This window comes from Notamacropus eugenii, chromosome 4 (assembly GCF_028372415.1).
Source record: "Notamacropus eugenii isolate mMacEug1 chromosome 4, mMacEug1.pri_v2, whole genome shotgun sequence".
Classification (NCBI taxonomy): domain Eukaryota; kingdom Metazoa; phylum Chordata; class Mammalia; order Diprotodontia; family Macropodidae; genus Notamacropus; species Notamacropus eugenii.
In genome coordinates, this window is record NC_092875.1 from 76,520,573 (window position 1) to 76,543,903 (window position 23,331).

The following is a 23,331-nucleotide window of genomic DNA, read 5'->3' on the forward strand; positions in this document are numbered from 1 at the left end:
CTCATACCCATTAGAGTGGCAAAAATGACAAAAAACAGAAATGATGAATGTTGGAGGGGCACATTGTAGGTAGAGTAGAAAATTGGTACAATCATTCTGGAAAGTAATTTAGAATCATACTGAAAAAATTACTAAATGGTACATGACTCAGCTGTACCATACCCAGACCAAATGAAATCAAAGAAAGAGGAAAAGGTCCCATGCATATGGAAATATTTATAGCAGCTCTTTTTGTGGTGGCAAAAAAGTGGGAAATTAAGGGGATACCTATCAATAGAGAAATAGTAAATAAGTTGTGATATCTGAATGTGGTGGAATATAATTATTCTATAAGGAATGAGGAAATAGAGGATTTAAAAAAAACATGGAAAGATGTACATGAACTGTTGCAGAGTGAGATAAGCAGAACCAAATGAACACTTAATATTATAATTAATATTATACAATATTATATAATTAATATTATTGAATATATTATTGAATATAATTAATATTATGAAAATGAACAATTGTAAAAACTTATAAACTGATGAAATGAGCAGAATGAGGACAATTTGAATAAGAACAATTTCTATAAAAACAAATCATTTTGTAAGTTATTAGAACTCTGATCAACACAATGACCATTCATAATTTCAGAGGATAATAGTGACACATGACATCCATGTCAGAAAGGTGATGTATTTAAGGTACAAAAAGACCATATACATTTGTTACAATGAATTTTTTTTTGCCAGTGCGATAGGAGGTGGGAGGGAAAGAAAACATATTTCTGTTGATTTTTAAAGACAGGGTGGGGGAATAATAGATATGTGGAATCTTGGGTGTACTTTCAGATGAGAACACTGTATTATTTGTTTTTCTTTGTAACAAGAGAGTTCTCATAGAGTAGGGAGTATTACTCTATAAAATGTTTGTAATGTAAAAAGAAAACAATAAAGCTTTTTAAAATACTATTTATTATATTACGGAAAGGTTCATTTATTCCTGTGATCTCTAGAGGTGTTTTTTTTACTGTTTAGGAACTCTCTCTAGAACTCTAGGAACTCTCTAGAGGGTTGCTGTAGCAGTTCTAGATATTTCTACTGTCCATAAATGTGTATGGGGAGAGCTCAGATGGATCCATCTGAGCTCTCAATCTGGTGAAAGTAGCAACAATTTCTGAGGAGTAGTGAAAAGTGTACAGGTTACATTATATCTCTTTTGTTGAGAAAGTCCCAGTGAGTCTAAATCCAAGGGTGGTAGCCAGAGGTAGGAAAAAAACTCTGGTGTGGGACGTGAGAGATCTGGGCTCTAGTTGGTCTGTCTGTTATTAACTAGTCACCAATTCCAGAGTCACACAGTACTACAGACTGAAGGTAACTTAGAGATCAGCCAGTCCAACTGCCTCATTTCTCAGATGAAGGACTAAGGAGGAAGAAAGAAGAAACTTACCCAAGGGTATACAAAACACAGAAATGGCAGATCTGGAATTTGAACCCAGATTTCCACAGTTACATTGTGGGAAGTGGGACTCAAACTGAAGTCTTCTCACTCCAAGTTCAGTTATTCTTCAACTAGATCATGTTTCTCTCTTTACTGGGCCTGTTTCCTTACCTATAAAATTATTTTAGGATAGGATAGGATTAGGATAGGATAGGATAGGGGAATTCCTTCTCTTCTTTCTTGGCCCAGTTCAAGTCCTTTCCACTTCCATGAAACTTTTCTGATTACTTTGACTGAAAGCAACTTCTCTATACTCACATTTTCCTCATGAATTTTGGATCATTCGAGCAGGCTGATTTCAGAAAAGCCTGGAAAGGCTTACACGAACTGAAATAAAATGAAGGGAGCAAAACCTGGAGAAAACTGTACACAGTAATAGCAACATTGCGTGATGACCAACTTTGATAGACTTAGCTCTCCTTAGCAATACAATTTCCAAGGGTTCATGATGGAAAATGCTATCTGCATCCAGAGAAAGAACTGATGGGAATCTGGGTGCAGATCAAAGCATATTATTTTTCATTTTTTTTGTTTTGTGTGTGTTTTTGTTCTTTTGGTTTGTTTCTTTCACAGCACGACTAATATGGAAATGTTTGATATGACTGCCCATATACAACCTATATCAAATTGCTTACCCTCTTAGGTGGGGGGGAGTAGGGAAGAAGGGAGGGAGAAAATTTGGAACTCAAAATTTTATTTAAAAAATGAATGTAATGATTATAGATATCTATGTATATGTATGTCTATATATGTTTGTATGTATATGTGTATATATGAATGTGTGTGTATCTTTGCTTAATTGTAACCTTCTTGGGAAGGAGGAAGGGGAAAAAAGAACAAAACAAAAAGTACATTGCAGAAAACAAAATAAAACTTGCAAGGAAGTAAAGATGGACAGCTCTAAACAAAATGTGTACTATTTATATTATATAGGTTTTATTGAAATGGAAATTAATTGCTTTATATTTTGAATCCTTTCATACATTCTGCTGTGCACGTCAATTTTTTTCTTATTTTGTATTTAAATTTGTTTCTTTTCTTATTTTGTACTTAAGTTTAAAATTGTAAAAATCACCAAAAATAATATTAAAAAATGCAAAAAAATTGTCTTTACATGTAATCGGGATAAAATATTTAACAAAATAAATCAAAAAAAATTTTTAAAAGAACTTTGAATTACTTCTTTGTCCCACACATGTTTAGATTTCCTGTTATACTAATTTGCTAATATACTGTAATCGTATTAGACTGGAATGACACCTAAGACCAAGAACATGCCTTTACTTAGTCTTTGCAGTCCTTATACTGATAACAGTGCCTTGTAGCATACAGAAGTGCTTTTCTGGACAGACCTGTGAGGTTTTCATTGATGTGACTACACCCGGTCTCAAAGGGGTGGGGAACCTGGAGCCTCAAGGCCATATGGGACCCTCTAGGTCCTTGAGTGCAGCCTTTTGACTGAATCCAAATTTCACAGAACAAATCCCCTTAATAAAAGAATTTGTTCTGTAAAACTTGGACTCAGTCAAAAGGTCACAACTCAAGGATCTAGAAGGCCACATGGGGTTTCAAGGTCAAAGGCTCTCTACCCCAGAAAGGAATACCTGGTCAATACAGATAAGCAACAATCTATAACTTACAATCTGAGAGAGCTGTCCAGGGCCCTATAAGTCAGACAACTAGTATGTGTAAGAGGCAGAATTCAAACCTAGCTCTTCTTTAAAGAACCGAACTGGGAGTTAGGAAGGTCTGAGTTCAAATCCTGCCCAAGACATTTACTAGATGGAAGACCTTGAGCAAGTCACTTAATATCTTCAGGCTCAAGTTTTCCTTATTTGTAAGATGAGGATAATGATAGTACTTACTTCATAGAGTCACCATGAAGATCAAATGAAATTTTTTATATTATATGTATACATGTACATACATACATACACGTACACACATACATACACACATATATATGTATATTAAGGGCTTTACAAGCCTTAAAGTGCTATATAAACACTAACTAACTATTCTTGACTCCAAGGCTGGTGGCTCTCCATCTACTGGACAAGGCTGGCTCTCTTAAAAAAAAAAACCCAACATAGGAATAAAGACTAGACCTGTGATTTCATTGGTTTAGGGAACTCCCAGGTAAGGAAACTCTTCCTAACCAATTTAGGTCAGTACCTTCTCTGAGACTTATCATCACAGAGAGTTACCTGGAGCCTTGACAAATTTAAAAGACTCACTCAAAGTCATTCAACCAGTTTAGGTCACAGCCAGGACTTTCTGATTTCAAGGTCAGCTCTCTATTACCACTATTACCACTACTACTACTACTACTACTACTATTATTACTACTAGCTAATACTTATATGGTGCTTACTATGTACCAAGCACTGTGTTAAGTACTTTATAATTATCATAATCACCTTGGGAGGTAAGGGCCATTATTATCCCCATTTTAAAGTTGTGTAAAACTGAAACAAATGGAAGTTAAGTGACTTGACCAGGGTCTAAGGTCAGATTTGAACTCAGATTTGAGCTGACTCTAAGCCCAGCACTCTTCCCACTATACCATGATGACTCTCTAATAAGTACAGGTAGTATTTAATCTTTGCTTTTTCAGTAGGATTGAGTTAAATGTCAATGTGACACAGCCTTAGCCAGATCTGAAGTCAGAGGAGCTCGGCTACCACATACCAGTTCTGTCACCATAGGTGACATTTTTCCAGTAAGACAAGTTCCCAAAGAGCAGTGATGCTTTTTCTCAAACACAGACCTTTCTTTGCCATAGCTGGTGTTCAGTAAACAACAGAGTATCAGAGTTGGAAAGGACCTTAGCAATCACCTAACCCAACCTATCTCTGAGCAAGAATCCTTTCATAATGTCCCTGAGGCATATAGGTGATGCAGTGGCTAGAGCATTAGGTCTGGCTGTGTGATCCTGGGAAAGTCACTTAACTTTTGTCTGCCTCAGTTTCTTCAAATAGTGATAATAACAGCACCTGACCAGCAGGGTTGTTGTAAGGATCAAATGATGTAATATTTTTAGCACAGTGTCTGGAAGGAACATAGTAGGTGCTATAGAAATGCTTATCCCCTTCCTCCTCTCATTTCTAGCAGGGACATAATTGTGATATAAATACAAAATATGCTAATCCTTCCACATTTTTCTTGATTTGCTGTAGCTGAAAGAATTCTTTTCCACTGGCAAACCTTTGGTTATAAGTGTGAATATACAGCAGGCATCTAATACATAATGTATTGAGTGAGTTCCTTTGAAGCGGGGACTGATGAAGGAGTGAATGGAGTCTTTTGGTTGATCATGTTATATCCCTCCCACCCCCATTAAACTCTAGTACCTACAGTGAATATAAATTCCTATATTTCACTTTTCAAGAGCCTCACACCTTGGCCTCTTTTTGCCTTTCCAGCCATTTTACACATTATTCCCTGCTATGCATTTTGCCATCTAGTTGACCTGACCTATTTGCTATTCCATAGATAGGATGATCCATCTCCTGGCTACCCCTTACACCTAGAATGAACCAGAGTAAGCTGCTTGCGGCATTGTCCTTAGACTCAGAAACTTAGGGAGAGCTCATTGTAATTGTCCCCCTTTTCCAGAGCTCCAAGTCAGTGTATAAGCATTTATTAAGTGTTTATGAAGCACAAGGCATACAAAGAAAGGTTAAAAACTCAATCCTTGCCCTCATGCAGTTCTTGTTCCAGTGGAGAAGACAACATACAAGTAATGATGTAAATACAAGATATCTGTTGTGCTGTTCAGTCACATCTGATTCTTTGTTACTCCATGGACCATAGCACCCCTGAAGTCTACCTCCTGAAGTCTGTCCAAACTCAAGTTCATTACCTCCATGACACCATCTATTGCATCCTCTGCCATCCCCCTTTTACCCAATGGGTCGATGTTTGATCTTTTCATGTTCTGTGTGACCACATCTGGCTTACTTTAGTTCATAGATCTTACATTCCAGGTTTCTATGTAATAATGATTTTTATAGCACTGGACTTCCCTCTCGTCATCAGACACATCTGCAACTGAGCTTCCTTTTGGCTTTGGCCCAATGGCTTCATTAGTTACTGCATCTACTTGTAGTTGTCCTGGGCTCTCTCAGTAACTGTTGGCTGCCCACCGGAAGGGCTCATCTTCCCGTGTGATATCCTTTATCCTTTTTAATATAGTCTATGGAGTTAATGGCGTGGCTTGCCATTTCCTTCTCCAGTGAGAATTGGAGAACTGAGCTTTGGTCAGAACTCTTCACTATGACCAGTCCGTCTTGGGTAACCCTGCATGGCATAGCTCAGTTTCCCTGACCTTCCAAAGTCACCTACCACAATACAGCAGTGATCTAGGAGAGGAATACCAGATATAGCCATAATAGATGACAGGGAATGAACTCAAAGGGAGGGGTGAAATACTGTGAAATATCCCTTGGATGTGGTGGGATTTCAGAAAGAAACCAGAGGGATTGCATTTCAGGTATAAGAGAAAGACAGTGAGAAGGCATGGATTTGGAAAAGGAACGGGGTAGCGAGAGAGCTTCATTTCAAGTGTTGTCGGATCGTAGAGCACCTGGACCAGGTAGAAAGAACCTGGCTTAGCGCCTAAATAGCAGGAATAATTAGGTAAAATAAGCTAACATCCTAGGGAGCTCTTCCTGGACTCCCTGGACACCCTCTCTGGCCTCGCCTGGCTTTTCCAGAATCTCTGACCCGTCTACAGAGTCTCTTAGGTCCTTCTCCCCGACCCCTCCTGCATTTTCCCCCGCCTTAGGTGCTGAGGACTCCTCTCCCCCACCTCAATAGCCGAATTTATTTTCAAAATTTGACCGGGGAGCACCTGGGCGTGTTTTGTGGGGCTTGACCTCGGTGCCAGAATTGTTAGTTACAATTGGTAGTTATGGATAGGCTGGGATTGGAACCTGGGGAGCCTGACTTCCCTATCACACCCTAAGAAGCACTGGAAGACAGTAGAGCTCCACAGGAGGGCGATCCACAGGAGTTCCGGCCTTTTACCCACAATGCACAACGCTCTAGGCTGGCTTCACTAGATGATCTTGCCATTAGTAAGTATGGTAGCACCTAGGTATTCGCCAGGCCTGGTCATATGGTCCCATCTCGAGACGGCCCCTTGGAATTAATTAAACCACTCAGAAGGACTTTCGCCGGGATCGACGCAGACTTTGCCCAATGAAACATTGGGACCGTCCCCTCTCCCTCTATAGGTTGCGCGGCCGAGACCAATCAACCAATCAGAGCTTGCTCCCTTCTGAGTGAAAGGCTGACAGCCCAGTGAACAAGGCAAGTTAGCCGGGAAGTTTGGAGGTGGTGCGCCAATTTTAGCAGGAAGAGAAGGAAGTAGGGGAGGCGGTTTCCACTCGAACGCGACACCTCTCCTGAGTTAACTCTTGGCTTTGGGAGCGCGTGTAGGCAGCCGGAGGCAAGCGCTCAGCTCAGAGGTAAGGGGCGGAGGAGGGGGCCGCAGGCCGCGAGGTCCTGGGCGCGCTGGAGATGACGGGCCGGGAAAGGCCTGCGGAGTTGACGCTGAAGCGGCAGGCACGCGGCGAGGCTGAGATGGCGCAGGCCCCGGGGAGGACAGGGAAGCTCATCGCGCGCTGCCGCGGGCCGGGCAAGGGCGGGGGCGGAGCCGCGGCCGGGGCAGGTGGCGCGCGCATGCCACCTCCGGGCCGCCCGACCGTTGGGGCGCCGGGCTGCGGAAGGCGCGCGGCCCGCGTGGGGCGGGAGGCCTGGGGAGCCCGGCGGCGGGGACGCCCTTCGCTCATGAAATACGTGGGAGACTGCCCCCGCAGCTGTGGTCTGCACCCCGAGATCCAAGCCGGGGGGCCCCAGAGCATTTGTCTGAGGGTCATCGGGAGCCCGCCGCCCACGCCTGTCCACGCAGGGGACACCCGTGTGCCCTGGAGGGAGTCTCCCGTATTTGTACTTTACGAGAATGTCCCCGAGAGGGAACCCCTCAAATTTGTGCTTTGGTGGGGATCCCCCTCCTGCACAAGCTTTGGCGGAGCCTCCCGGGACGTGTCTGTCCTCTGACTGCGCCCTCGCTCCCACGGTCCCCACTCCTCTCTCTCCCTAATTAGTTTAGGCATACAGGATTTCCTGAATGTGGGTGCCCTCACCACTGCCACAGGCACCCCACTTCTCACAGAAGGCGTAGTCAGTTCCGACTGAAAAAATCCGCCCCTCCAGGACCACCCTGGCCCATAAATCCGCTCTTTGGACTTAGGCGGTTGCCAGCGTCCGAGACTCTCCTAAGTATTTTCTCCATAACTTGTCAGATTTTTCGCCCCGCTGGCCTAGGTTTGGAGTCTTTTGCTTCCACGCTGCTACAGGAAATATTTTGGTGGGTGACAGTTTAAAGGAAATCTTTTCAAGGTAGTGACAAGTTCACTGAAAAGGATGGATTTTAACAGTCTTTTCTGGAGTAGACTCAGTCTAGTAAACTTGTACAGAGGCTTTTGTAAATGAACATGAAAAAATATTTTTTAGCGTATTCTTAGGAATTCAGAAGGGATGGAGAGAGGGAAAGAATGTGGAACTAGAAATTAAAAGTTAAGAAAAACTCGGTGTGTCCATGAATTCCATGGCCTTTATGGGACAGCTACACAGGTTAATACAGGTTGGAAAGAGAGTGGAAAGGCCTGTGTGCTTACTGACTTTTCTAAATTTTTCCTGTTTTTGTTTAAAGTTATAATTGCTAGCTTAAATTACATATTCATTAGGTGCTCATAAATTATTAATTCTTTACCTGAGCACCTGGTTCCAGGTGTGAGCTTCTTAAGGGTGAGAGCCAGCAATCTGTAGCTAGTATTCTGAGGCACACAAACTTTTAAATAACTTGAGACTGAATATCAGGAGAGAGAAGACGTGATATCATAAATGTTCTTGGTGACAGGAAGAACATTTTTAAGCTTTATTTTGGGGGTCCCAAAGATGGTTAACATGTAGATGGTTAACAGTAGATTTTTTTGGTATTGGATGGGAAAGCATTGCTAAAAGTTTTGTTGGATGTTTTAATCAAGCAAAAAGACGGTGTTTTGGAGTCCAAGGAAAGAAGGCACCTGATTCATCCTGTCTTTGTCTTCCTCTATGTTTGTGGATTTGAAGTTCCCAAGTTCTGTGGCAGAGAATATTTGGCTTAAATTTTCTTTTAACTACAAGGTTTTGTCATAAATACATTTTAACGCATGGATTAAAATAAGTACTGCCTTTTAATCGGATTCTTCTTTTCAGGCTATATTAACCTAATTAAGAAGCTTAGGTGATAGAAGTAGGTATTATGATCTGTATGCTGGTATAGATCTACATCTTGGCAGGAGGCTTTTTAATAAAAGCATTCTAACTAAGGGTGGTGTAGTATGAGCCCCAAATAGAGGGAGAAAGAGCAGTTTTAAGTTGGGGCTCTATAGCAGCAATCTGCCCATCCCTAGTAGTGAACTTTATTTTTTACCTTATGCCTCTAGAATGTGTGGTCTTGTCTTAACTGGCTTGTGAGTTTTCCACTGCTGAGTCTCCCTGGTACTTATTCCACTCCGTGCCTACTGCAGATGGGTATTGAACACAAGTATTCAAATATGTTGGTTGTCTGATAAGATAGTTTGCTAGGCAGAAATGGCCATGAGGAGGGCAAGATTCATGGTGCTTGCTGGCTTCCAGCTTTGATTTGAGGAGTTAGAATCTCTAGTACAGACAGTGCAAAAGGACTTTTGGACTCTTGATGTGTCCAGGGATTGAGGGGGATCTGTGTTTTTGTCTTTTTGTACTTAGCACTTGGTTGACCCCTGTCCTCTCTCTGTCAGTGGCCTGGAAAAGCAGGTACTGCCCTTCTTCCTGCCATCTGTGATGAACCAGCTACATCTTTCTTTTCTCCTCAGGGCAGAATGGCTGAACAAGATGTGGAGAATGAACTGCTTGATTATGAAGAGGATGAGGAGCCCCAGCCCATGACAGAGAGCACACCTACGCCTGCCAAGAAGGATGTGAAGGGCTCCTATGTCTCCATTCATAGCTCGGGCTTCAGGGATTTCCTTCTGAAGCCAGAGCTTCTGAGGGCTATTGTGGACTGTGGCTTTGAGCATCCATCTGAAGGTAGGCCTCTCCCCCTTCCATTTTCGCAGTTCCAGCTATTCACAGAAATAGGTAGTATTTCTGGTGAATAATAATGGCTAACATTTATATAGCACTATGAAGTTTGCAAAGTGCTTTACATGTAGTACCTGATTTGATCAGGTTTGCTCATCTAGAACAGCAGTTATTCAGTTTGCTCTCTAGGATGAAGACATCAAAAGCTATTAAATTAGAAATCACACACACACACACACACACACACACACACATACACATACACACATACACACACACTACATAACTGGTGATGACTGCTTAGGCATCTAATCAGATTTTCTGTGGTCTTCCTTTAGCCCTTCACTTGTCAGGGAGCTGAAGGGCTCTATTTAAGTCCTTTTTGATCAGATGCTTTCCTGATTTCTAAAGTCTTGTTTTCCTACTTCACAGTAATTACTTTTTTTCCACTTAACACTTTGCTTCCATTATCCCATTTGATTCTCACACTAAGCTGGTGAGGTAGGCAGGCTAGGCATGATATTTATACCTGTAAAGGGAAAATGTAGCCTAGATTGTTTAAATGATTTGCCTAAAGTGATACGGTGAGCCTGTTCCAGAGCTGGGATTCTAGAAGTCTGATCTCCTGATTCCAAGCCTGATAATCTTCACAGCATATTCCCCTACTTAGAAGAATACTGTTTCTTTCTCAGTCCAGCATGAATGTATTCCACAAGCCATCTTGGGAATGGATGTGCTATGCCAAGCCAAGTCTGGAATGGGCAAGACAGCGGTCTTTGTGTTGGCTACCCTGCAACAGATTGAGCCTGTGGATGGACAGGTACTGGGCTGGGGAGGGTCTTTCTGTCTGTCTTCTACAGTAAGTAAGAACCCTCTGAAGATATGAAGAGAACTTCTCTTTCACCTCCATGATCTTCCTTGGAGACAAGAAGTGGGTGAACCCTTTAAAGATGTACTTCCAAGTGCTTATGGAATTGGTTTTAATTCAGCAGATGTCTGTCGAGGCTTTGTTCTCAGTCTTGTTAGGCCCTGCTAAGGAGAGAGGGTAAGTTGTAGCCATTACTCTCAGGGACTTGGTCACAGTATTCCACTTTTTTATATACCCCTTATATACTTAGATGGATTGGTATAAATACATATTTCATCAGTGAAAATTGCAAACTTCTCTGTAATTCTTGATGTTGCAGTTTCACGTTGTGTTATGGCAGCACCATCTCAAAAAATTCAGGGTCAGACCACCTCTAATCCTGGAATAGGCATTTATTGAGATTGATACCTCTCATGAAGTGGGCTAAATTCCAAGAGGAACCAGCAACTTCAGAGAAAGCAAGATCGATTTTTATAGGGTAAAGATACAATTAAATAACAAAAATTATAGATATTAAAAAAGCAGGAGGGATTTGTTAAGGGATTAGGTAATAGGGAAGGGGTCCCAGCCATAATGGAACTGTGCATGTGATTACCCACAATGCATACAGAAAAAAGCCATTTGAGGGGGTATGTATGTATAATAATGATATTATCATGAGCCTCTCTATATCATAAGTTCACAGCTATTGCTATTATTGCGCAGGTCCCTGCTTAGGGAAAGTCCCTTCTGTTGTTTTGGAGTCCACATCCTGCTTGGGCATCCTGGTGGTGCTGCTTTCTGATTGACTGACTACTGTGGTCCTGTCTCAGACTAGATGGATGAGGTTGTGATTGAGCGCATAGACACACCTACTATTTCTGTGGGAAATATGAGTTCTTGGACATACCTTTTGTTCCAGTGAACAGTGAGGCATATATGAAGAAGTCAGGATATTGAGTGGTGGAGTGGCCAGGTAGGGGCAGTGGGCCTGCTGTTTAGTGGGCTCTATAAGGAAGTTAGAATATTGGGTCTGGGCAGCTTTATTAGGATTCCTTTACTGACAGTGTTTATCTATGAGCCATACTTCCGCAGAGGGCCCTGCCAGTGTGCTGGAGATGCTCCTCTACTTTTTAAATTTTGTTAGTCCCAGGGTAGCACTTGGACTGTCTGCCATGGGACAGGCACATCTCCTTTTCTGCTTGTAAACTTCTTTAATGATCTCTTTTGTGCCACATTTTGGGAATGGGCAGCCTTCTTGTGCTCATGGCACCACTGACTTTTGGGTCATCTGCAACTCTGAGCTGGTTAGGTGTGAAATAGGAAGCTGTTGGGGTCCATCTCATAAGAGGTCTTCATCCAAAAGATTGGATGATCACTTGCTGTGTGTGCTGTAAAGGTGGTTCCTGTTCAGTGGCCTCAGCTGTCCTGCATGTCCACAATTGTTCGCTCTTATCTCTGCTTCTTAGAGGCTTCCTAATTTCCTTCACAACTGTGCTATTCCTGAGCTCAGGGGGCCCCCATCCCCAAACCCATGGATTCAGTCTATCTAGATTTATATACAGGTTGTTTCTCCTGTTAGAGGGCAGGGGCTCTTTTCCTTTGGTGTTTGTATTCTGTGGGCTTCTGAATGGTCTTAATAAACTCTTGTTTGGTTGATTATCTCTGAGATCTCTTCCTGTGATCCAGCCAGCCAGACTGGATGAGCTTCTCTCAGAGCATGGCTTCCACCTGCTGCCTCTAGGCCCTTGTGCAAACCTTCTCCCATGTGTAGAATACAGTTCTCATATCTCAGAAAGTGTTTTTCCTTCAAGGTTCAACCAAGATGTCCACTTTCTTTCCTAATCTTTTAGATGATTGTATCTACATATTTTTGGGCATGTGTATACCTTAGTAAAACATCAGCTCCATGAGAATTGGCACTCTTGTTTGTTGATCTCTGTAGCCTCATTGCCAGTCCTTAGGAACTTAACTATGATTTGTTGACTTAACTAGGTCCCTCTCTTTTGTGGCTTATTTGATCAGAGTACTTAGAGGGTCTTTGAGTTTTCTCTGTAATTCTATATAGCCTTATTCCAAATGTTGGGCAGCACATTTCCTCTGAATAGATTCTGTTTTGACATATGTTTATATCTATACCTTCTTGCTTTCAGTGAGTTTATAGACAGTGGTCTATACTTGGAGCACCACTGGTATACAGGAGGTACCATTTTTGTGGTACTTTGGTGGTGGTCTTGTGTATTGAATATAGGAAATAACTGGGTAACAGTGCCAGGGTTGTCAGCTAGGTCATTTTATTTTGTCTCCTACTCTGCAGTCTTTCCTGAGAATGGTGTTGGTAACATTGGAGTAAGGAGTTTTGTCTCTGCAGGTAACAGTTCTTGTCATGTGCCACACTCGGGAGTTGGCCTTCCAGATCTGTAAGGAGTATGAGCGCTTCTCCAAGTATATGCCCAGTGTCAAGGTAAATCGTCTCTCTGTTCTGGGTACCAAGGTGATTGAGGCTGCTACTACCATAACATACTGCTGGAGTGACTTTTAAATTTAATTAGACATGAACCTCATATCTATTTGCTGGAAAGGAATTTGTTCCCTTTGTGTTTTGGAGTCTTTGGGTACTCCTCAGTCTCTGGTGCCTTCAACTCTGTTGCTTGGTCAACTTTACAGAACTTGGCTACCAAACTGCCTTTGAGGTTTGCCATCATTTATCCTTAAAAGCTTAATGAATTATGCACTGTCTCAAGGGACTCAGAGCTGGAATCCCAGCCCTGCTGTTTTTTTTAAATGTGTATTGGTTAATGGGCCAGCAGAGGCTCAGACAGGGCTTCAGGCCTGAGGCTGATCTGCTGAACCTTGACAACTCCTCTCCTCTCCCAGGGAAGGTAACCTCATATTGTATTCCTCTTGTAGGGGTTGGTCCCCTGATTTTTAGTGATAAGTGGTTGTCTAAACAGGGGACAACCCAAAGTCCTCAGTCATAAAACAAGAGGGCCAGAAACCTCTTTGTTCCCACCCTTTGTTTATGAGGTGTGCATGCATGGATGAGGCAGTGATGTACATGTATTTTGCAGGTTTCTGTGTTCTTTGGTGGCCTCTCGATTAAGAAGGATGAGGAGGTTCTGAAGAGAAACTGCCCTCACGTGGTGGTGGGGACGCCTGGCCGAATTCTGGCCCTGGTGCGCAACAAGAGCCTCATTCTGAAAAACGTGAAGCACTTTGTACTGGATGAGTGTGACAAGATGCTGGAGCAGCTCGGTGAGCCTCTGTTGCCGGCTCCTGCTGTCCCTGTGCCCTGCAGCCTGGCACCCCAGGGAGTGCTCTGCGCTGTTATGTCTGTTCTTGGTCAGGCACAGGGGACTAGAGCGATGGGAATCCTGCCTGGTGCCATCCTCGCACCTCTGCCCTTCCCTGTTGTTCAGGGGAACGTTTAGGGTCCTCCTCTAGGCTTTTCTTAGTGGTCCGTCCTGTTCAATTTGCAGGCATTTGCACTCAGAGCCATAGATACAAGCCTGATTTTTGCCTAAGTCAGCATCTGCTTTCAGCCATTTGACTGTGTCACACTGAGGCCAAGCTCTGCCTTGGGGAACAGGAAGGGCAGATGGGGGCCCTAGAGTACTTGGGAAGAGTCCAGGGTCTTCATTTTCCAAGAACAACCTCCCTCTTCCCAGCCCCAAACTAAAAAGTCTTAAGAGTTGGAAGGGAACTCAGAGACCATCTAGTTCAACTCTATAAAAATCTCCTCAGCAGACCACCAAGGTCATCTAGACTTCGCTAGACCTCTGGTGTGGAGGGCTCCACTGTCTGCCAGGGCAGTGCATTTCACATCCGGATAGTTCCCATGTCAGAAAAGTCCTTTAATGCTAAGCCTAAATTTGTCTGAGTGCCGCTTCCTGCTGTCATTCCTCATTGTGCCAGTACATTCCCATGCACCTGGGAGGAGGACTTTCATTTGGGACCCTTGGGCCCAGAACTCAGGGTTCCCAATTTTACTAGTATAGTTAGTAAGAAGAGCACTCGATTTGGAGTCAGCTTTTTTGGAGGTTCAATTCCTGCTCCCCTTTTTTAATTGGATGGCTGGAAGCAAGTCACTGAACCTCTCTACATAAGTTTCATTGTAAAATGAGGGCATTGGACTAGATGACCTCTATGGGTTCCTTCCACCTCTAAATCCTAGCTTCCTTTGACCAGAGATAGACACATAATCCTTCCACCTCCACCTCTCTCTTCGTGTCCCTTAAAGCAGGGAAAGCAATGGGAGCAAGGGGTGAACCAGGGTAACTTCAGGTTTCCCAAATTACTAGCTCCGAATGCATCCCAGGCCAGGCTCATGGCAGAGACAAGGCTTAGCAACAGCTATCTGCTATAATCTGACCCCAAGTCAGGAGGGACAGTGAGAAATTAGGTATGTGTCTTAAGTGTGTCTAAAGTGCCAACTACAGCTAGAATCCCAGCAGCTGTCTCTACCTCAGGCTGCCCTACCCCGAGGCCGTGACACGAGGTACACGGGCGCAGCTGGGTTCCCCACTGACAGCGTGTGTAAGTCAAAGTATCACTCCTTCTTACACCCATCTCTTCCCTACCATTCCTTGCTGTCACCTCACAGCCCAGAGGGCAGCAGGCTTGGGGCTCAATCCTGAGGAGTTTTTCCCCTCCTAGATCACGTGCCCTCTCAGCCCACACCTTGTGTTTGTTGGGGTTGGGGTGGGGCTTGGGGGCTGAGTGTGGGTGAGTGTGGTTTGTGTGGGGAGACCTTGGCCAGCAGAGACCTAATGCCCCCTTGGTTCTCTGTCCTTGTCCCCCTTTCTTACAGACATGCGCCGGGACGTCCAGGAGATCTTCCGCTTGACACCCCATGAGAAGCAGTGCATGATGTTCAGTGCCACCCTGAGTAAGGAGATAAGACCTGTCTGCAGAAAGTTCATGCAGGATGTGAGTTCGAAGAGAACATGCCCCCAGCCCAGCTCAGCAGAGGAGAATGCCCCTCTTAGCCCCGGCTGCTTTTCACCCCTCACCTGGGAGTAGGGCCTGCCACAGGCTGGACTGTGCTTTGGAGCAGCCAGGAATGGCTTAGCTGCCTACCCTCCCCCGACGACAGAGAGGCCAGAGGCACCGTGATATAGTGGAGACAGAGCAGTGGACTGAGTCAGATCTGGGTTCTAAACCTGGCATTAACTCGCTGTGTGACCATGAACAAGTCACATCCCCTCTGGCTCATCTGTAAAATGATGGGGTTGGACTAAGTGATTTCCATAATGATTCTGTGACTCTGAGCTCTTAACACTGAACAGGTGAGCTCTGCTCTTCTCCCCTCCCTGGGTGAGAGGGTGCAGGGAGGGGACCTGGCTGCCTCTAAAGGTTGCTCAGTGCCCAATTTGCTGCAGCACAGGGTCCCTGGGAACAGAGCTGATGCCATTTCCTCATGGCTAGAGTCCCTCTAGGGCTAGGGCCTACCTCTCTGCCAAGGTGGTGGGTCCCTGTGTCTTCAGGAGCAGGGCATGGTTTGGCAGACAGAACCTTCCCCCCGTATCAGTTTCTTCCCTTCCTCTTTTGTCCCTGTCAGAAGTCCCTGGGCACTCCCATCTTTGCTAGGTATAGACTAGCATTCCAACCTGATGCCTTGAGAGTCAGCCCACTGGGCTTTCTTTTTGTCACAATATTGTCCTGCTCTGTTCTCTGAGATCGGGACCCTTCCAGGGAGCCTGGTATGAAAGTTTAAGAATCCTTGTCCTTCTCCCGCACAGCCAATGGAAGTTTTTGTGGATGATGAGACAAAACTGACACTGCATGGACTACAGCAATACTATGTGAAGCTTAAGGACAGTGAGAAAAACAGAAAACTCTTTGATCTCTTGGATGTACTGGAGTTTAACCAGGTGATGCCTTGGTGCTGAGTAAGCTAGGAGGGTGTCTGCCCCTCCCCGCTTCTGAGGTGGGTTGGGCTGTGATGAGGTGTTGATCTCGGTGCTCTCTTGCTTAGGTGGTGATCTTTGTGAAGTCGGTGCAGCGCTGTGTAGCCTTGGCTCAGCTCCTGGTGGAGCAGAACTTCCCAGCCATTGCCATACACAGAGGCATGCCTCAGGAGGAAAGGTGAGCTCCCTCCAGGGAGTGGGAGTAGTCCGAATGACTCCCCGTTCAGTAGTGTTTCCCTTAGAGTGTAAAGCTCCTTGAGGGCAGGCACAATGCCTACCGCATAGGAAGTTCTCAGTAAGTGTCTGTTTACTTGACTCCTTACACTGTGAAATTCATTTTACAGATAGAGAAACAAACACAGAAGTTGGGACACACAGCTCTTAGGGAGTAGAAGTGGGATTTGAATTTAGGTCTCCAGATTCAAGGTTACCAGTCTCCTTTCTACTGTAATTCAGTTTCCTAATCATTGAGGGATGCTAGATAAAGTGTATGTGTGTGGAGAGAGGGAAGGCTGTGGGAGTTGGAGGTAGGCTAGGGTAGAATAAACTCGCTTATCTCAGTAATTTGGCAAATTGAGTGTCTTCTGTTTGTCTTAAGGAAAGACTGTCTAGGTAGAGCTCTTTAGGCATGAAATTTACTATCTTTACCAACTTCCAGATTATCACGATACCAACAGTTCAAGGATTTCCAGCGACGGATCTTGGTGGCCACCAATCTCTTTGGCCGGGGCATGGATATTGAACGGGTCAATATAGTCTTCAATTATGATATGCCTGAGGACTCTGATACCTACCTGCACCGGGTAAGAGCTTGATCTTGGTTTTGAGACTGTACTTCAGCAGGCTGGCCAATGCCAATTGCCCCTAAGGGTAAGGCCTTGGGGAAAGGTTGGCATGGGAAGTAGGAAGCCCATCCTGTCGAACTTAGGATTCTAGAATGTCAGAACTGGAAAAGCTCACCTAATCCAGTCATGGTGCAAGGTAAGAAAACTGAGGTCCAAACTTGCCCAGTGTCACACTGATTGCACATGCCAGTATTTTTTCCACTGCTACATTTAAACATATCTCTGCTGTTGTCTGCACTGAGGGATCCACGGTAAACACTCATCTTCTAGCTCTGATGTTGTCATCTCCTGGTTACTGCAGGTTGCCAGGGCTGGCCGATTTGGTACCAAGGGCTTGGCCATCACTTTTGTCTCTGATGAGGGAGACGCCAAGATCCTTAATGATGTCCAGGACCGCTTTGAAGTAAATGTGGCAGAACTGCCTGAGGAAATCGATATCTCCACATACAGTGAGTGTCTGTCCAGGGCTAGGGGCCTGGCCTGGTTCTTGTCAGAGCTTAGGTCATGACCAGGCTTTCCCAAGCAGCTAAGTGAAACTGAGGGGGAGGGTAGTATAGAGAGATGGTACCAGGCTGGGGCCTCAAACTAAGAGTTATTTTTTCTGTTTTTCTACAGTTGAACAAAGCCGATAACCAAGAGCCACAGACGGGACCATTGGGGCCACCCCCGCCACCGTTTGCTGCTTTTAATGTTTTCTTTACTAAGTGACAACGAATATCACAACTATTTTTACTTTGTTTTTAAAGCTTGTAGATTTGTGTAAGAATAAACTTTTATTACAAAAGCCTCACCTTTTTACTTTTTAGAGGGGACACGAGAAGCACATCAGGGTCTAATCATTGTGGTCTTGTGGAGAAGAGAGGAGGCTGTAACCACATCATGTATTAACTCAGTCTGTTTAATCTGAAATGTCACCTCAGAAAGCTTTAAAAAAAGATAAATAAAAACAAATACAAAAGTCTGCTGGCAGCGCTGCCCATGCCCCTGTGCCCCCGTCAGTGGGTGAGGGGCGGGCAAGCCTCTTTGTACCGTTTGCCTCAGTCATCTTGTGTGGTGTGAGCCTTTGGTGCCAAAGCTGGGGTAGGGGACATGAGCCTGGCTTAGCCCAGAGAGCATCTTCCCCAGGCAGTGGGTCCAGTCAGGATGGAATCATGAGTGGCATGTTTTTGAGCCAGGGCGATTTCTCTGCCCTCCCTCAGAATGACTTGAGCTACGTTTTGGTTCCCTTGAGGGCTGGGTTTGCATCCCTTGAGCTTTATGTTCCTTGAACGAGGCCTGCCTTGGCGGGAAGACAGACTCCTTAGGAGTAGTTGGCGAGAGGGTTATAGAAGAGGCAGCAGAATCATTCTTTGGCATGTGCAAAAGCTGCAGGGTCCCCACAGGGTCGGGGGCACGTTGGTGCTGCTCACATCCCAGACTCCAGGGAACGTCTGAGGGCCTGAGGGACAAAGCATCACTGTTAGTTTGGGGCCCTCCTCAGGCCTTCTGCCCACCCTACCATGCATCCCCTGAGCCTTCCTCCTGCCCTTACCCGACTCTGACTGGTTGTAGAGGTGGAAAACTCATTGTACTTGCTCTGAGTGACTATGCAGGCCCAGCGCCGGTATTCTTCTCGAACCTGTAGGGGAATTGAGTGGGGCTGGATGAATCCTAGGTTGGGGTCTTGGCTTTGAATCCAAGAATCACATGATTTTGGCCTCTTGGCCTCAATTGTTTTGTAAGGCAGGTGGCAATTAAGTGCCAGAGGGAGGATTTGAACTTTGGAATCTCCACCTTCCCAATCACCTAGGCTTCCAGCCCAGGTAGATCATCTGCAGCTCCTCACACCCCACCTCCCCCCAACACCAGGCTAATCTACTGTCAAGTTCCCTTGCTTCCACATCTTATATATATGGGCTCCCCTCTCTTTTCTGCTACTGCCACCACCCTCACACGGGCTTTTATCTTCTCGTGCCTGGACTTGCAATAACCTTTCAATTGGTCTGCTGGCTACAAGCCTCCCCACTGCAGCCCATCCTCTATTTACTGTCTTCCAAAAGCCCAGATCTGACCACATCACCCTCCCTACTCACTTAACTCCAGGGGCTCCCTAGTCCCTTCAGGAGCAACTGTAAAATCCTCTGGCACTCAAAGCTGTTCACACTCAGCTCCCCCCATTGCCTTTCCAGTCTTATACCTTGCTCTAGGATCCCAGTGACACTGATTTCCTTTCTGCATCTCAAGTGAGCCACTCCATCTCCCAAGACTGGACATTTTCACCAGCTGCCCCTCATACCTGTAATACTCTCCCCTCCTCACCCCCAGGTTTCTTCAAGTCCTAGCTAAAATAGCATCTTCTACAAGAAGCCTTGCCCAACCTTCTTGATTATTTCCCACTTATCCACTTAATGCAGCTTTTTTTGTAGTTATCTCCGCTAGACTAAACTGCTCGAGAGCAGGGATTCTCTCTTGCCTTTCTGTGAACCTCCAATGCTTAGAGCAGTGCCTGGCTCCTAGTTGGCACCTTAATAAATGCTTGTTGACTGACTGACAAGTTCCACATTCTTTCTATGACATCAGAGCTTTCTGGGTTCCATCCCCTCTATGTGCCAGGTCCCAAACACTGGGGCTGCCCTGACCTTCTTGTTGAGAAGACAGTGCAGCAGAAAGAGGAAGCAGCCCTGGAAGCAGTTGAGAATGGTGAAAATGTAGGCCAGGACCTGACTGTGAGGGCTGAATAGGAACAGACCAAAAATCCAGGTACAGCCTAGGATGCAGAGCTGAGCAACGGCTGTGAATGTCAGCATCCTGGTGGGCAAAGAGCAAGATAAGACTGATGGTCAGGCTCACCTCTGATTGACCAAGGCCTCCTTCTAACAGCCCAGACTGGGGTCAGTCCTCCCTTTCCCCCCAACACCCCCTCCACTTTATACCTAGCTTTCTTTAACTTTTTCATGTCAGGGTTGATCTCTGAGAACTTCTGGGTGAGTTTCCAGACAGTGATCACAAAGATGAAGGCATTAAACTGGGGAGGAGAGACAGACTTGGGTCAATATTCTGGGCCATCATCTGGAGTAATTGGTACAAGGGGAGAAGTTGGACCTGGGCGGGGTGCGGGGTAGTGAGGGGCTGAGGTAAGTGGGAAATGTCTCTGTGCTCTGGTGTCCAGGGCCATAAGCTTAGGGGTTTGAAGACCAGGGAGAACTGGGATAGGTAATGATGGGTGACTTACTGCAATGATGAGTGTAACAGGCCCTAGGAAGCTCCAGATGAAGCCATTTTCCAGGCTCAGCCAACAGCTACAGGGAGGAGAGGGAAGGGTACCATCAGTGAGATCCCTACCTGTTCCTCCACCCACCCACAGGGAAGATAGAGAGATGAGGGGAAGCCCTTATACCTGAGTGGAGAGGGAGAAAGAAGAAAGAGGAGGGGAAGGGAGAGGAGGAAAGAAGGCAGGGAGGAGAGGGTGAGAGGTGAGGGCAGAGTGGGCACGGGAGGGCCAGAAGGGGCCACACTCACTATCTGGGGCGGCCGTAGCCCTGGCTGTTGACTGCAGCAGAGATAGCCACGATGATGGCGGGTGTCCCGTAGCCCAGCAGGCAGAGCCAGCGCGTGCGGAGGCTTGGTCCTGGGAACACACGCACCACCAGGAAGTAGAGCTCCAAGCCCTCAAGGCACATCCAGCAGAAGCCCGCCAGGAAGCAGTAGTGCAGTAGACCAGCCACAAGGCGGCAGCGCAGCCCCACCTGCGCCCGGGAGAGAGACAGCTTGGTCAGCCCGGCCCTCCCCTCCATACAGAGGACAAGACTGAGGCCTGCAGAGGGGAAGGCGCATGGCCAAGAGCACACAGCTAATGAACCCAGGACCCCTGCTGTTCTCTCCAGCTCATTTGTCTTTCTCCGTGTCCTGGTCACCTCCTGACCCTCTGCGTGCCCAGAAGCTCTAGAGGGTATGCATACCTGGCCTTGGCCATGGTTTTCACTGCCAGCCAGGAAGACAGCGGAACCCACGAAGAGACAGAGGCACAGGTGCAGGTGGATGGTTGTGCGGGATCCTTGGATTGACCGGCATAGCAGGAAAGTGAGGATGCAGAGGAGTAGGAAGACCAGGGACATTCCCAGCCCCACCTTGGTAATCATTGACAGAGTCCAGTCCTGGGACCAAGCAGAGGGTCAGGAAGTTTTCTAGGCCCGGGCTGGTGGACCCAAGAAGATCAGTAGAACACTCCCATGGATGTCCCCCTGCCCCACACACACCCCTACCCTTCCTGGATTCCCTCCCATCTCTCTTGATCCTCCCTGATCCCATCCCTTTCCCATGATCCATCCCTACTGTTTCTGACATCACTCCCCTCCTTCTACTGGACTTCCCACTCCCTCGGCCCCCTCTCACCTCCACATCATATTGAGCCATGAGGATGGCAAAGCTGCTAAGGTGGGTACAGTTGCAGATGGTAGTGGTCCCTTTGCTTATCCATTTCTTACAGCCAGTGGTTGCCCAGTGACCACTCCCATTATTGTTACGTTCCCAGAAGGCACAGATCACTTCTTGCCTTGGCCCACAGGATACGTTCTATAGGCACAAGAAAGGAAGTCTCATAGAACCCTGGGGCAGAGGTAGAGCTTCTGACTGACAGCTGGACTCTGGCTGAGAAAGCTTCTTCATCACAGGGAAACTGAAGCTAAGCCCCACACTCCCTGATGACAGTAGAGTTAGAGAATCTAAGTTGGAACAATTAACCAGCACAGGGCTCTGTATCATCCTCTGCCTGAAGACCTCTGGTGTTGGGGGATGGGGCCCCCAGTACCTGCAGGGGCAGACCATTCCACTTTTGGAAAGTTCTACTCCTCAGGAAGTTTTTTCCAGTCATTAAACCTAAACCTGTCTCTAACCACTCTCCCCTTGCTCCTAGTACTGCCTTCTGGCGACAAGCCAATTAAATCGAATTCCTTCCCTTTGAAAACAGTTATTGATATCTGCCATGAGTCTGCTTTTCTCCAGGTTAAACATTCCCAGAATCCTTCATTTGATTCTCTTATGTCCAGAGTAACACAGAAGGGACTTGCTAGTTCTCTCCAACCTCCAGCCCTCAGGGGTACTCACTGGGTGGGAGAAGGTAAAGGTGACTGGGGAGCTGAGATTTCCAGTGTCCTCGTTGCTTAGGAAAGCTGTGCTGACAGCAGAGAGCAGAACTGGAACGCCCCCTCCCACTGGGGCCTCATATACTTGCTGCAGGGCAACCTTCGTTTCAGGCTCCAAGACAAGTGATGCCTTGGCCAGCAGTTTCTTCATGTGTTCAGTGGAGAACAGGCCCACAACAGCCTTATCTGTTGGGGGGAGAGGGGTACAGAGAGGCAGGCAGTGAGTAAGCCTCCACTTCCAATGTTAACTCTTCCAGAAAGCCTTTCCTTTGCTCTGCTTGTGCCCCCTGCCACTCCCAGTTCTGTTGTGCTTCTACTAGAGAATGCCACATACTTCTCTAGCTTTTTCTCATATTGCTGTGCTCCAAACAGACTGAATGATTGACTGGGCTCACATCTGTGCTTTTGCTCAACACTGTTCCTCTGCCTGGAATGCTCTCCCTCCCCTTCCCTACCTCTAATCCCTTCTTTACAGTCCAATTCCCATGCCACCTCCTTCAGGAAGTCTTCCCCGATGCCTCCAGGTCTACAAAGATGGCATTCATTTCTCTCAGGCACTATGGTATAACAGAGCTCTCCCAACTGCTATTTTCTCTTCCTACTAGACTATAAACAACATGAGGGCAAAAACCCTGTCCAGTAGACCTTGTACAGTATTCAGTTCCCAACAGGGTACACAGTGCTTAATCAATGTTGAATGAATGAATGTGCACCTGCTCACCTAAGCCTAGATCTCCTCATCCTCCACTCCAATCATTTGGACCAGTTCTCACTGTTCCTATCAGTTCACTGACCTCAGCCTGTCCTTGCCTGTGGGGTTGCCTCCTTTTCAACCTGCCTGGTGCCTCCATCCTGTCCCCTGTTACCTGAGCCATCATGTTTCCGAGCCAAATTCCAGTCCAGCCTCATCTTCGAATGGCTCCTGCCCACCTCAACGCTCCCCTTCAGTTTTTCCATAATGTTCAAGGACAGCTCTGAGGAAGGAGGAAGAAGTCAATGTGGAGGCTGGG

At 46.0% G+C, this 23,331-nt stretch overlaps 2 protein-coding genes across 5 annotated transcripts in view; one reads left to right on the top strand and one right to left on the bottom strand.

The window, feature by feature from the left end:
• The first annotated feature begins 6,771 nt into the window (after nt 1–6,771).
• DDX39A (DExD-box helicase 39A) lies at nt 6,772–17,985 on the top strand. Of its 2 annotated transcripts, none has more exons than XM_072602093.1 (11): nt 6,772–6,959; nt 9,393–9,606; nt 10,293–10,420; nt 12,819–12,911; nt 13,519–13,702; nt 15,258–15,376; nt 16,189–16,320; nt 16,425–16,534; nt 17,015–17,159; nt 17,503–17,650; nt 17,817–17,985. In XM_072602093.1, exons 2-11 carry the CDS (start codon nt 9,399–9,401, stop codon nt 17,831–17,833), a joined length of 1,284 nt encoding a protein of 427 aa, XP_072458194.1. In that variant the 5' UTR covers nt 6,772–6,959; nt 9,393–9,398; the 3' UTR covers nt 17,834–17,985. The 2 variants fall into 2 exon arrangements, with proteins under 2 accessions (XP_072458194.1, XP_072458195.1); XM_072602094.1 differs by lacking the exon at nt 6,772–6,959 and adding an exon at nt 7,802–7,893.
• A 96-nt stretch (nt 17,986–18,081) lies between these two features.
• ADGRE5 (adhesion G protein-coupled receptor E5) overlaps nt 18,082–23,331 on the bottom strand; it is an 81,464-nt gene continuing 76,214 nt past the window's right edge. For all 3 annotated transcript variants that reach the window (XM_072602087.1, XM_072602085.1, XM_072602086.1), the window contains 10 exons: nt 23,188–23,295; nt 22,284–22,507; nt 21,573–21,752; nt 21,140–21,334; nt 20,700–20,926; nt 20,413–20,479; nt 20,114–20,205; nt 19,820–19,988; nt 18,733–18,819; nt 18,082–18,639 (listed from right to left, as the gene is read on the bottom strand). In XM_072602087.1, the coding sequence (XP_072458188.1) occupies nt 18,607–18,639; nt 18,733–18,819; nt 19,820–19,988; nt 20,114–20,205; nt 20,413–20,479; nt 20,700–20,926; nt 21,140–21,334; nt 21,573–21,752; nt 22,284–22,507; nt 23,188–23,295 (1,382 nt within the window). In that variant the 3' untranslated portion in view covers nt 18,082–18,606. The remainder of the gene's footprint in view (nt 18,640–18,732; nt 18,820–19,819; nt 19,989–20,113; nt 20,206–20,412; nt 20,480–20,699; nt 20,927–21,139; nt 21,335–21,572; nt 21,753–22,283; nt 22,508–23,187; nt 23,296–23,331) is intronic.